At 39.4% G+C, this 14,518-nt stretch overlaps 1 protein-coding gene across 7 annotated transcripts in view; it reads right to left on the bottom strand.

The window, feature by feature from the left end:
- AHI1 (Abelson helper integration site 1) overlaps positions 1-14,518 on the bottom strand; it is a 209,126-nt gene that overhangs the window by 33,179 nt on the left and 161,429 nt on the right. For 3 of the 7 annotated variants that reach the window (XM_013063988.2, XM_045066330.1, XM_013063992.2), the window contains 2 exons: positions 13,995-14,157; positions 10,475-10,575 (listed from right to left, as the gene is read on the bottom strand). The exons of 2 other annotated variants lie outside the window; for them this stretch is intronic. In XM_013063988.2, coding sequence (XP_012919442.1) covers positions 10,475-10,575; positions 13,995-14,157 — 264 coding nt within the window. Of the gene's footprint in view, positions 1-10,474; positions 10,576-13,994; positions 14,158-14,518 lie in introns of those variants that run through there. 2 more of the 7 variants (XR_006602343.1, XM_013064007.2) reach the window with 2 other exon arrangements.

The raw sequence follows: 14,518 nt of genomic DNA, 5'->3' as shown, positions 1-14,518 counted from the left end.
TTAATAGGTTTATATCTACACGTGTACCCGAGAACAAACCACACTCTTGTTTTAACAATATTTACAATGTAAACTTTATTAGCTCTAATAGACTGAATAACCATATACGGTGTTCGTGATAATTAAGAAAGTTGTGATAAAAAATGTGACCCACACTGTAAGATTGCTCATATGGGAAAATTCAATTTGAAATGTAGTTTAGACTTATACCTGTCAGTGAGTTTAAGGACAGGGCAATATTTGGTCTCATGATCTTGGCCTAGGCATGTTTTTCTACAGTTATCTTGGGAATGCTACTACTTTCTTTCTACTCAGTGACTCTACATGCTGGTATCACATGGGCAGAGAAGATTTTCTAACACAGCAGATGTCAACCTCTGGATGTTCCAGCATTCTATATTTTCTTTGTATAAGAAAATACACAAAGAAAATATACACAAAGAAAATTGTGTATAAGACCCAGCAGTATTTAACAGCTAATTCAACATACCCATAGTGATGGGGAAGCATAAATAGGGGTAAAAAGAAAGAAAAGTCTCATTAAGCACAAAAAATTTTGCAGTAGAGTGATAAAAGCAAATCTGTTTCAATGTGCTGTATTGTATGCTGGGTTTGTGTGGATAAAAGAGACTTTTAAATTAAAAAAAAGTTCTTCCTTTGTATGTCAACTTAAGGAGAACCATGTTAAAATCAGAGAGCATTATGGCATTACTGAGCATTACTGTTCTTGTCAAGCAGTGACAAGAACATTAGCATCCAGAGAATTTCTAAGGCAAAGGAAATAAATGGCAGTCAAGAGCTATCTACATGTAAGTGGGAGGCGTTTTATATATATTCTTCATGTTGACTCTGCTGGATACATTTTCATGTGAAGCTATTATTTTTAAGAAGGATAGTCTAACCCCAGCACCAATACTCATATATTTGTCAGAAATGGAAAAATGAAGCCAAAATCTCAACAACAGGACCTTAAATTAAAAATTTAATTTAAGGAAACAAAAACATATGTACATATGTATTATATTTTTTAAAAAATTAAAATAGAGCAGTAGTTCTCAACTGGAAGGGATGATTTTTCCCCCCAAGGGGAATCTGGCAATGTCTAGAAGATATTTTTGATTGTCATAACTAGAAAAAGCTGCCACAACTTGTGGCACCTAGTGAACACTGCTAAACATCCTACAATACCCAACATACTTCCTCAAGCAAAGAATTATCTAGCCCAGAATGCCAGGGCGCCAAGGCTGAGAAACCTTGGAGTACTTGACGAGACAAGAGGACAGGAGAATTAGGGTATCAGAGACCTTTAGAAAAAGGGACATGTTGCTGGTCGAGTCAGAAGATAGGGTGACTGATAATAATCAATTCTGCCACTATCTAAAGGACAATTTACAACTAGGAATTAATGATGGCAAGGTCTCCCAACAATATCTTATACATTTTAGATCTGTGATAGATTACTAGAGGGATGTTGCTGACATTTAGGTTAACCTTTGAAAATATCATCATGAAGAACAAACACCGTATTATTCCATCAAACTACCCTTAAAGTTATAGTAAGATAGAGTGATGGGCCAAGTGGAAAATTGGTTTGACCTAGTATAATATCACTTATCTTATACCTTTTATGTATACTCAGATATAGTAGAGGCAAGGCTGCAGGGAGATTCTCTTGTAGCCCCTTTACCTGGCACTGGCAATTATCTAGGTCCTGGGCCTCAGGCTAGATAAACTGTGTAGACAAGTGGTCTCATCCTGCTGAAGGTCAGACGGTCCTGGAGACATGGAGGGAAACTGCCCCAATAGCAAGCAACACAGCTGCTGAGGGGAAGAGACAGAGCCAGGGCTGAGGTACATGTGTCAAATATACTATGGTTTCCTTTCAGGTTAAGAGATTCTGGAGGCTTTTCAAGTTTCCTGGTATAGAACATCTAGGGACATTACTGTTGGGGGCAGAGTCCCTGGGTGTGAGGTGACTCAGGCTTGCTTTGCTGTCCCATCACCAGGGTCCACTCACTTTCTCTGCAGACACGTTCTCTCTCTAGACTAACAGAAAATGTTCAAATGTAAATAATGGCTTTTGAAATTAATATCTTTTTCTCAAAATACAAGTTATTAAAACAAATTATAAATAAAAATATATATCAATATTGTCTGCATTGAGATTCTTCATGGGACATAAATTAGAACTTTGGTTTTATATTCACTATAAGTTATGATTTTGGTTTAGTTCTTTTCAGATGAAGGAAGAAAACTTCAAACATTCCTGAAATTTTGAAACAAATGCAAACATAAGTTAACCTTTATCTACCCAATATAACAAATTAGAGATAAATCACCTGTAGTTTCTTTGATAAACAGAATTATTAAAGTTAAAAAAAAAGACATAAATTGTTATTCTTTTTTTGGTACAAAAAGTTGGTTTTATTAAAGCACAAGGACAGGACCTGTGGGCAGAAAAATGTGGTGCTATAGCAGTATTATTCTTTAGCAATAGAGGAAAGAGGCAATAAAGTTATGATTGTATTTTAAATGATCTAGTATACATTAACTAACTTTTGGATATTTTGGAAAATGTGCTTCAAGATGCCAAAAATAGCCATAATCTATTATAAACAGGTTGTTGGATTTAACAAAATAAAATCATATTGTTTCATGGTTAAAAATAATTCAGATGCACTCCTGGTAGAAGGACCAGTAAATGGAAATTTTTTTTCTGTATGAAATGATTTGTGAAAATGATGACATAGAGGACAATGAATCCAGGCCTAATGAATTGTGACTCCTTTGGGCATGAAGAAGGTAAATGAAAATCAGATATTCTGTACAGGAAGACAGACACAAGCACCTTGAAGGCAACTTATTTACCGCCTACTGTTTTTCTGAGAGGTTGAGAGAATTACCAACATAAAATTCTGTGTGCGTTGAATGGCTTGGCTGGAAGAGGAATTACCATGGAGTTAACTGATGCCTCTGGGTTTTCTGTTTTGGTTTGGACTAGACAAGAAAAAGCTGTTCCTGCATAAAACTGGAGTCTACACTTTGGTTTAGGGGTCAGCTTTTTTTTTTTTTTTTTTTTTTTAAAGATTTTATTTATTTATTTGACAGACAGAGATCACAAGTAGGCAGAGAGGCAGGCAGAGAGAGAGAGAGGAGGAAGCAGGCTCCCCGCAGAGCAAAGAGCCCGATGTGGGGCTCGATCCCAGGACTCTGGGATCATGACCCAAGCCGAAGGCAGAGGCTTTAACCCACTGAGCCACCCAGGCGCCCAGGGGTCAGCTTTTTTGAATAAGCCCTGTCTACTCTGAATCTAGATGCTAAGTAAAATACTGAAAACAATTAAAATTAATACTCTCCTCATGGGAGGAGCTGAGCTATAATGGATATTTTTAGAGTCATCTCGAAATAAGCAAAACTATTAAATATTATTCTTTTAATGACTTTTTAGAGAAAAGCAAACAAAGACATGACAGTAATGTCTCTACGCTCAGAAATAATCTAACATTCCTATGAATAATTACTACTCTGTGTCTGGCATTTACACAAAAACATAACTAGTTGTATCAGTGTTGAAACCCTTGTAGAGTAGAAGGTACTTTTCTGCTTCGGGTTTCATTTTTAGAAAAAAAAAATTTTTTTTTCAGAAATCCAAAAATACTGGGTGTTTTAGGAATTAAAAAAAGAAAACAAGTCATTTTCTCATTAGCCTGTGCTAATAAGATGTCCAGGATATATTGGTGGAAGAAAAAATTAGAATATTAAGTATGATCTTGGTTTCATGGAAAAAAAGAACATACATGAATAAAGACATGTATGTTCATATGCAGACAACATTTTTAACAGGACATGGAAGAAACTATTAGAATGAACACAAATATTAGCCAGACAGAGGGGTTTTATTTTTTATTTACACTATTGTTTATTGGTTAAAATTTTAAAACTATGAGCATATATTGCTTTTATAGTAAAACAACTTAAAATCATTAAAAATTTTTTAAAACAGGAATTTTAACAACCTTCTTACCCAAATAAATGGATGACATAGATTCATGCTTAGGCTGGCAAAAATAAAGAGCCTAAGAAAATCAAGATCCAAAATACAAACACAAATAAACCAAGGCTATCAGCACTATTTTTTTTTTTTTCAAATCTCGGTTTTTTTCCTCTCCCTGATAGCACCAATATTCTTCCTTCTATTAGATGCAAATTTACAGCACCTCATGCTACAAATGTTCTGGAGTGAGCTTGAGGGAAGCATTCTCCTCTCACTCCCCTGCACCACAGGTCATCGCTGATGTGTCTGGGGACCTTCTGGCCTATCATGGAGAGTCGCCACCTCCAGCCCTGTGCCCGCCACCCACCCTGGGAGAGCCCGATGATGCCATCACCCACTGACACTGCAGTGAACTCGATGAAAAGCTGGAAGGTACCTGGCATGAGCAGCAACAGGGCAGGTGTGTTCCACTTGGAAGGACTTATAGGATTCAGCAGCTGCCAAGCTTTTAAAAAGGTATACTTTTACTTCTTATTCTATAGTTTGAATAGAGAAAATTTAAAGAAGAAAGAAAACTACTGAGGTTTCCTTTTTTCCTTAAAAAGTACAGATAGTACAATTCTAAAAACTTGCACATGGAGATGAACACCGTGAAGCAGATATTCACAGGAATGTGAAAGCTGGTGTGACACAAACTGTGGCTGGCTGTGCGGAGGGCAGCTGGCCGTGCTACGGACTAGTATAAGGGATAAAAGAGCATTGGTCAGACAACATGAAGGCCCAACTCTCAGCTAGGAGTCATCCTGAACAAAACTCCTACAAGTTCTTTGGATCTTGATTTTCTTATCCGTAAAATGAAGGGACTAACTAGAATCACTGCAGATGATATCTAGGGTTCCTTCCAGGTCACCAGTTCTGTCAGTCTAAGAACATAGGACCTTCCCCTCCCCAATTCTAGACACTTAACATAAAAGATTACTTTTCATGTTCTTCTTTTTAAACATATCTTTTATATGATAATAAATATGAAACTTGCTCTTGAAATTAAACATTTGATAGAATTTGTGGCAGGATCTTGATAAAATCAAACCATATATATCCTGATAAAGGAACTCAACTGAAGAAATGCAACTATGCCAGGTGCTAAGGAAGCCCAGTGACACACTTCTTAAGGGCTGGCTGTTGGCATCATGACTCAGAGTGAACCCACGGCATTTTGATTACTTGGGACAACATTACTGTTTCTTCTTTTTATATAAGCAGAGATCATTCTTGATATTTTCCCGTAGAGAGAAGTCAAACATTATTTATCTACACACCTGGTAACTCCATCCCTAAGAAGAAAACCATGTAGGATTCTATTGTAATACATGGATTCAGACCAAGTAGATCAAATCATGCTCTTCAACAAAAGAGCACCTTAAACCTTAAAGGCCATTGGAGTTCCTTCTCAACCATGAGAACTTTACTACTCCTTTGCCCACATGGAGTCCTATCCTCTGCAACTTCCTTGCTTTACCTATTTTAAGTTCTAAAATGCTTTACATTGCATTTCTTGTAAGTTCCTTTAACTCTATTTAGAATTGGTGAGGGCAGCAGTGAGATTAGGGTCAAGATGGATATTCGAAGAATTGGTCCACTGGGATATAAATATAAAGGTATACATTAAATACAGAGATCAGTCTGTGAGAGGAAAAAGCATACAACACTAAAAAATCAACAAAGACTACGATGCAGTGAGTTCTTCTAAGTGGAGGAGGGGTGGCAGAGGTAGTGAGAACCAGGGACTCTGAGAAGCAGGTAAGAGGTCTCTGTCCACAGGGACATCAGGAAGAGGAAGGGGCAGTACCAACTTCCCAGGCAGACAGTAAGATACTGACCAAGTTTCTTGTAGCTCCTCCTCCAGCTGAGGCAGAAGGAGTTCAAGGCTACTGCACATAGACATGGGGGTTGAGTAACCCAGATTTGAAAGGTCAGCATGATGTGGAGTAAGGGATACCAGTAAGTCACTGTAAGTAAACATTATGTCTTTCATAGCATCTCACACAGTTCTTGACACAGACTAGGAATATTGTGAGCTGTTACAATGAGTCCCTGTGTTAATGTTATAAATGCTTTCATTGCATTAAATGTCTTTAGGTTGTAAGTTTACAGCAGTATCTCCTTAAATTCTTAAATCTGGTGCTCACTTCCAAACAATGGATAATGTTACACATGCAACATGTGCCCAAATTCCTTAACAATCCTTTGAGCTGTATCCTCTGTTGTCCCCATACTGTCACAGGCAACCACTGCCATATGTCCTTGCTGTATTTGAAACTGGCGCTTTACCTAGAAACTTTTTTTTTTTCCAGTTCTTTGTAGCACAGGCTATTTGTTCTCACATAACCCAATCATGAACCCCAGGAATCTGGAGTTAACACTGGCCCCCTCTTAGCTCTCTGTTGCTAATTTTAGGTTATTATATTTTTTTTTTTTTTTTTTAGGTAAACTCTATACCCAACAGGGGCTTGAGCTCACAACCCCAAGATCAAGAGTTGCATGCTCTACCAACTGAGCCAGCCAGGTGCCTCACAGGCTATTATACTTTCAAAGCACTCCTCCTTGGATGCCTTGACACCTGCCTAGACCATCTCTTATTTGTCTCTGTAGCTGTGACCTTCAGACCTCACAGTCACTCTAACACATAATGGTTCTCAATGTTGGCCACGCATTAAAACAATCTGGAAAGCTTTTGAAATCTACCCATGCTGAGCTCCCATTCTAAGCCAATTCAATTACTTTGTCAGTATAGGGACATGCCTCAGTATTGATTTTTTAAATTTCTTAGTTGATTTCAATGTGTAGTTGGGTGAGACACCAAGGACTTCAGCTCTTGCTTTCCCAGTGTCCCCTGCATTCCAACCTCTGCAACAATCCCAGAACTTGAAAATCGAAGAGTACAACCTGTCCACAACTCTGGGTCCTAATTCCTTGGCCAGTTCAATTTGAATCATATGTCCTTCAATAGCACTTCATCTCTTATACACACTCTGAATTTATCAGATCCTCGGGTTGCTGGACATCTGAAGTATTAAATAAGCAAAAGTGTGTGCGGGCTTACAGACCACAGTTCTGGCTTGTTAGCTTCTTTATGACACTATGCCTCCTCCAGGGTGTACGCAGCTTCCTGCAATCTTGCAGAGAATGCTGTTTTCTAAGGCGGCCAGTCTTCTGATTCCATGCCCTTTCCAATCTGGCGGGTCCTCTGTGGTGTGTCTGCCACTCCAGTGACTCTCTTAATAACACAATCATATCTTTTATCCTTTTGTGCTTCATCACTTTCCCAACTGCCCCAACTACCTATCATGCCAAATATGCCTTCTCTGCTGCCATGGCCAGGATGCTGAGCACTACTGAAGAAAAAAAGTCTAACTACACGGAATTATGCCTCTTACATTTTTAGGGCTCTCAGCACTACTTATGAACCTCTTTGTGTTCCAAATGAGTTCCTGCTCCTACTACCCTTGCAGGTGCTCTATGGTCACTATTCTTCTAACTGCTTTGACTTCCACTTTTGAAGTGGACCTCCTGTATGTTTTGGAGGACATAACGGTATCTGTAATTTCTAGAGTTCCACTCTATCAACTTCTCTGTATCCCTCACTGACGTAGAGAGGCACTGCTCTAAGTTCAGCACTGCTGACATTTTTGGCCAGATAATCATTTGGTGGGGTGGGGATTGCCCCTCTGCATTCTATACGGTTAGCAATATCTATGATTTTCACCCATCAGATGCCAGTAGTAGCCCCCTGCATGCATGTATTTGCAAAAACATCTCCAGACATTGCCAAATGTCTCCTGGGAGGCAAAATCACCCTAGGGTGAGAACCACTGTTGTAAGCCAAGACTAATTTATCAACCTGTCTTTCTGATAAAAACCTCTTGCTTCCGCCAAGATCCATGTGTGCTTTCTTTATCTATCTCCAACCTGAAACTGTCCATTGGTTTTGTCTCCTTAGAATATAAATTTCCATGTCACTCTGTATTTAGAAAGTCATTTCTAGGATGCCTGGGTGGTTCAGTCTGTTAAGCGTCTGCCTTAGGCTCAGGTCATGATCCCGAGATCCTGGGATTAAGCCCTGCATCAGCCTCCTTTCTCAGCGGGAGGCCTGCTTCTCCCTCTCCCTCTACAACTCCCCCTTCTCAAGCTCACTCCCTCTCTCAATAAATAAAATCTTAAAAAAAAAAAAAAAGTTATTCCTAGAAGTGTTTTGCCCACCAGTCACCATGTGACCTTTTTTTCCCCTCCAAGTGAAGCTCTGGGAATGACTTCCATGAGTTCACTTGCTGAGGCCCCACTGCACTCTTCAAAACTTGTCATGCTAGTATCAATCACTGATACTTCTGCACGGTGCCAGCATTCTCCTGATCACTAAATGGTCAGACAGACTAAATGACTGGCTGCCTCTGACACTACTGACTATACCCTCCTTGACCCTTTCTTGTCCCCTGGTTTCCAGAATACTTTTCTTCTGGTTCTTCCTTCCACTTCGATTATTTTTTCTTGATCTCTCCTCTTCTTCAGACTGTCCCTTAAATAACAGTGTTGATTTGGGATTCTGTCCTTGGCCTTTCTCTCAGAACTCTACAACATTTTTTTCTTCTGGGCTATCTCCTTTGTTACAAGCTTTAACTCTTCTGCTGTAATATACTAAATACACTAACTCTTCTCCATGTGATCTGAAGCCCTACCTTTTCTCAGATTCCAGTCCTGCATGTCAGACTCCCTAGGGAATATTTCTACAGACACCGCTAACAAATCCAGACACCTAAAATGGAACTCATCACAGCCTCCTCCCTACCACTGCCTGTCTCTAGATCTCCAAATCCACATATCCTTATTCTTTTATTATTTCTGTGATACCATCATCTATTCAGTTGTATAATAAGCCAGGGCTTTAGCACAATCCTAGATTCCAATTTCTCTAATCATATCCAATCAATCATAAAATCCTGTCAATTATACTTATGTCCTCCTCTCCATCCCCACTAGTTCAGGTGTTTATATTTTATCTCAATGGTTTCCTAATGATTTTCCCTGACCCAGGTCTTAGAGACCTCTAATATAATCACTGTGTGGCCACCAGAATGTATTTTTAACATGCAAATCTGTCCATGTCACTCTCTGGACTACCTCTTCTAGGGGATCTCCTTTGTCTGAAGGATTTACAACCCAAACATCTCAGCAGAGCACACTAGGCTTTCCACGGCCTGGCTGTTATATTTCTCCCATCCTCTCCGTTAGCCCCTAAGATTTCCAAACAGAACTGTACCATACCACACCACACATTTCTCAAGTTATTCCCTCTGCTAGAATGTCTTTGTCTACGAATCTCTACCTAGCATATACTTTTTCATCCTGCAAGCCTTAGCTCAAGCATGATCCCCTCTGGAAACTCCTCCTGGACTTCCCAGGGTACAGTTAGAGGGTTTCTTCCTGGGTGTTTCTAACCCTAACCCAATGCATGGTGCACATATCTTTATTACAGTTCCTGCCACAGTCCGCTGGAATTGCCATAGTCTGTGGCTGTCTCACCCACTGGCCTGCAACCTCCTGATGGGGAAGTGCTTTGCCTACTCAATCTTGTTCCACTGAGGATCACAGAATGCCCAGCATGGAAATAAGCCCTCAGTAAATATGGCTGAATGACCGGATGACACATGAGAGGTTCCACTGTCAAAACACTGTTGGGGGGACCACAACTGTATCATGACATGGAATTTGTACAAAAAAACGTACATCAGTTCAAGGAGTCAAGAAGTGAAGTCATTCAGCCTAAGGCAAGAGCTAATGTTACATAATAAAGTAAGTTTAACAGGTAATATATATGATGGTACAGTGCTTATTAAGTTTTTCTACCAAAGTAGCACCATCAACAAAAGAATACTGACTGATATCCCTGGGGGATCTGATGGCACAGGCTAGAAACGGGACATTTCTCTAGCTAATATATCCATATTCACTTTAACTTGAAAACATTTTTGAAGTACTTAGCAAGTAAGAGGAATGCTCCCGGAAAATAGAACCTACTTATTCTGTGGGCCCCAGGGACCTTTAGTGTTACTGTGTACCGCTCCGGGGGCACTGATGAGAGTGCCAGAACCACAGCTGCAGAAATAAGTGTCCGCTGGATACTGCACACACCTCAAGTCCCAAGTTTCAGTCTGGTTCCATGTCCCATCACTTAGGCTGTGACTTGGGGCCTACTTTAAACTCTCTGAGCCTCCTTGGTTTCCTTATCTGGAAAGTGGCTTTAATAATATTATGCTAATGATTATAAAAATAATATTTTCCTTATATATTCCATAATGGTGTCAATAGTCAAAGAAATAATAATGAAAGCCATGAAATATATAAGAATGAAAAATTAAGTAGTATTTTATACAGAGAGAGCAAAAATTAAATTCATGGGCGATCTATACTCTTGAAAACATTTACCTTTTGAGCAGCTGAAGAAGGTTTTTCCACTTTGGTTTTTTCCTTTGGGGTTAAAGGAGGGGATCGCTCCTTTATCTCTGGAGGCAGTTCTTGATATAATGCTGGAATTGAAAAAGGAGTGCATGTAATCAAACTCAGGAGTACTGAGCCAGGGGGGAAAATAAAATAGTAATGGAGAGGGGGCAGATATGAAACTAAAGATCTTGATATTCACTTCCTTCATGTAACAATAAGCTACCTGGTACTTAGTGTTAAGGAGATCTATAGCTATGCACATTAGTTATTAAAAGAACATAATTTATGGTTAGGAAGTTTTCATCAGCAGGATTTCAGAAACAGAAAACAGGTCCTTTCCACTTATTATGCGGTCATGCAGAGACTTGCTTATTTTATCTCAATTCACATTCACCAGGAACCCGCCATATGCAAGGCTGTCTGCTGGGTACTGCTGGAGCTGACAGAAGATGATCAAAAGACAGTCTTTGCTCTCAAGGAGCTTACAATCTGGTTGGAGATAGTACGTTCACAAGTAAGTGTGACATACAGCACAATGTGACATTATTCTGAAGAGAGATAATAAAGACAGATTCTGATATGGATAGCAAATGTCCAGTGCAAGAAGTGGTAAGTGTGTCAGACTCTGAAGAACAGGTAGGATTTTGCCAGGCAGAAGTGTGGACAACGAATAATTTGGGAAGATGGTACAAAAGAAATGAGCACAGGGCTAGGGCTACACATAACCTTGAATTTGTTCACAGGGTTGAATTTGAGATTATATAATTGAGATACATAATTTGAGAATATATAATTACATAATTGAGATTATATAATAATAAAATATACATATAATTTATATAATCTTTTAATCTACAGTGTGGACTCTAAAAAGTTATATGGGAATTTTCAAGGACTAAAAAGAAAACGTGTTTCAGTGAAATGACAACCCTGGGCGACTCTCAATTGAGAGAAATTGGTAAAATACACCAGACTGAAATTCTACAACTATAAGATATATTAATTGGCTTTGTGTATGGGTTGATTTTATTAATGGCTTCCTTCATCTCTTATTGGAAAGGGTATTAGATGTCATTTAGTGAATCTGTTCATGTTTTTCTTTCTGGTGCCTTAAGATACAAAAGGAGTAAGTTCTTTATAATGATGGGGGGGAACTTCCATTGTGTTGGTCTCTTAGAGAACATGGCTTTTAACTGAACAGCTGGTAGAGATTCTGTTCACATCTATACATTCCTTTAGAGCATTTGCCTGGCATATTTGGCTTCAGATAAAGATAAAGGACAATTTCTCCTACTATTTTTTAGAGTGGAATACACTGCTGATGGTCTTTCCCCCCCTCCAATGTTAAAACTGAGCAGGTGAGTTTTTGTTAAATTCAGATTATAAAATAGGATAAAAGAGAAAAGAAGATAACCCCCGATGAAGTGAGAATTTCAAACATTATATTCTCAGGTTTTCTGAGAATTCTTTGTTTGTTCTGGCCTTTAAAAGCCTTTTTCAAGAAGCAGTGACTGATGCTAAAAGAAAGTATTAATTCTTCTGGGATACAATATGGAATTCTGGCAGTTGGGAGGATGATCACTACTTGAAACATGGAATTAATTTCTGCATGCAGCCACCAAGCAGCACTGCGGTATGCTATAGAAGTTGCACTTTGGTTATTATGGAAAAAAGCTAACTTTAGTGGATTTTTAACCCACTGTGGATAAAGTATCTACAGCTTCTCAAGATTCATAAGCTTAAGAGGTTATTTCTGCAAATTAACTAAAGTTAAAAATCTTGATACCATCCTCTCTAGACATACACACATCACCTTTATCCTGTCTAGTGAAAAAAAGAGTTTAAATGTTTCCACTCGTGTCTAGAAGAAACAACAACTCTAATATCCAGTTAAAATTACAGACATACTCTGGAGCCACTATGATTGCACAGGCAGCTCTCCTGATTTGGAAATGGAAGCTACTCCTGCTGCACTAAAGCTGCTGATGCAGTGAGAAAGCCATCACTGTGAAGGGGAGGGAAGAAACTGGGATATGTGAGGCAACCTGGAAGTGGCAAGTACTGAGCTTGTGAAAAATGACTGGGAATTAACTTGTCCTAAAATTTCTTCCTTCCACACTGCCTTAATTTTTCTCCATTACATATCCTCTTTAGAACATTAAAAGTAGCTTAGGAGCTATCAATAATTTAGTACTCAAAGAAGAATTACAACAGTGGCATGGAGGAAATGAAGATTTTTGTTATGAGGGAGAGAAGTGGGTAATTTTTGAGACACTTAGCACTTTTGAGGGAAGGAGTTTGCTGAAAGCAGCAGATAAGCTAAGGGAAAGAGCTGCAGGGACAGCGAGCCCTGGAGAGTGGGGCAGGGGGGCCCTGGGAAGTACCAGGGTGTTGACAGGGTGGTGGGTGCAGAAAGAGAACGAATTTCATCTGTGCCTAGCCCAGCACCCAGTCCCCATGGATGAAGTTATTCTTCCTGTTTTCCTTCATCTCCTTTGCTTTCAAAATCTAGAACTTAGGTAGGAATCAATACTACTTTTGTTCAGCCAGTTTGGGTTAGATGGGGCTTTACAGACAAACCTGAAAGTCAACTGTTATTTATAATAATTTCTTCTTTGCGGAAACAAAAGACTTAATGATAATGATTCAAAAGGGAGTATTTTCAAGGCTGTCTAGACTACCTTTTAAACCAGAACTATACAATTTCAGTGTTTCTGGAAGGAAGCTTAAAGGTGACAGGGCTAACTTCCTCATTCTACAGGAGGAAACTGAGGAGTATCGGTATTAGTGTCAAGTTTTCCTGACCCTTGAGTACTGGGCTTTCCTACCATACTACCGAGGGAACTGCCAATAGGAAGCATTCTTCTGAAGAAGCCCTGCTATACTTCTCCTCTTTCCTCAGTCTGTAAGCTATTTCATTTCTAGCTTCTCTGTTATCAGTTCTATTTGCGCCTCTCAAGGCCTGAGAGTAAATCGACAGCTCTCACAACTCCCGTGTAGAATTTCTCCTCCAGCTTCTTTCTTCTCACAAATGGGAACTTTATTTACCCAAGAATGAAACAAACTACTGCAGGTTTGTTTCAGCGGGTTCCAGCTGGGACTAAGGTATGCAAAGTCAAAGAATTGGACTTGGGGAACTAGAGGTTCTGAAGGTGCCTGTTAACTGAGGAGCCGCTGTGGCCAGAGGAGAGCTGACACAACTGTGTGCAGAGCAGGGGGCGGGCGGAAAGGGCTGAAGAACAATGTCTCGGTAGCCAGACAGGCAGGGCCCCCAGGATGAGTCTGTGAAGCTGATATTCCAATCTCAGAATGGAGTAGCTTTCTCAAGCATTACTGCCCCCTCTTTTTATTTATTTATTTTTGCATCACGAGAATAAAAAGTGATACTCATTGGTAAACATAAGCAAAAGTTACAAAGCAAGTAAATTAAAGAGTAGCAAATGATAAAATCTTGGACTATCAGTTACACCATATTCGTAAACCAGGAAGGGAGCATAAAACTTACTTTCACTAGCCACATGATTAGCTGGAAAATAACCTTCCTGTCCCTTTCCTATGCTGCCATACCACCAGTCTTCATTATCTTTGAAAAACACTCGGATAATGTCTCCGCGATGGATGGTTAGTTCATCTGATCGATTCGCTGTGTAGTCATAAAGAGCCACTACCTACGAGAGAGATAAGACCACCACAGCTTTATCACAACTGTACCACAGAGAAAACCCCCAACATTCACTTCCTCTTGCAGAAGAGCAGCTGAAACCAAAGCAGTACTTTGGTAAGCCTGAGGCTGTCTCAAGGTTTGCTAATGGGATCAGGGGTGGTGGGAACACAGCAGGAGAAGCAAGATAAAAGACTGTGGGATTGAGAAATGGTTAAGTGCATTCAATACACTAAGATTAGCTTCAAAATAGCAGATGTTAATTTTTTTTTTTAACAAGTGAATTACTTGTGAAGCAAATAAAAAAAAGGCTCACACACCATTTACTTTCTTAGAATTTTTATACTACCTTCAGATCCCATTCTCCC

This window comes from Mustela putorius, unplaced genomic scaffold (assembly GCF_011764305.1).
Source record: "Mustela putorius furo isolate JIRA1106 unplaced genomic scaffold, ASM1176430v1.1 tig00003863_pilon_pilon_pilon, whole genome shotgun sequence".
Lineage (NCBI taxonomy): Eukaryota > Metazoa > Chordata > Mammalia > Carnivora > Mustelidae > Mustela > Mustela putorius.
The sequence above is the reverse complement of the archived record's forward strand: the minus strand, read 5'-3'. Positions and strand labels throughout refer to the sequence as shown.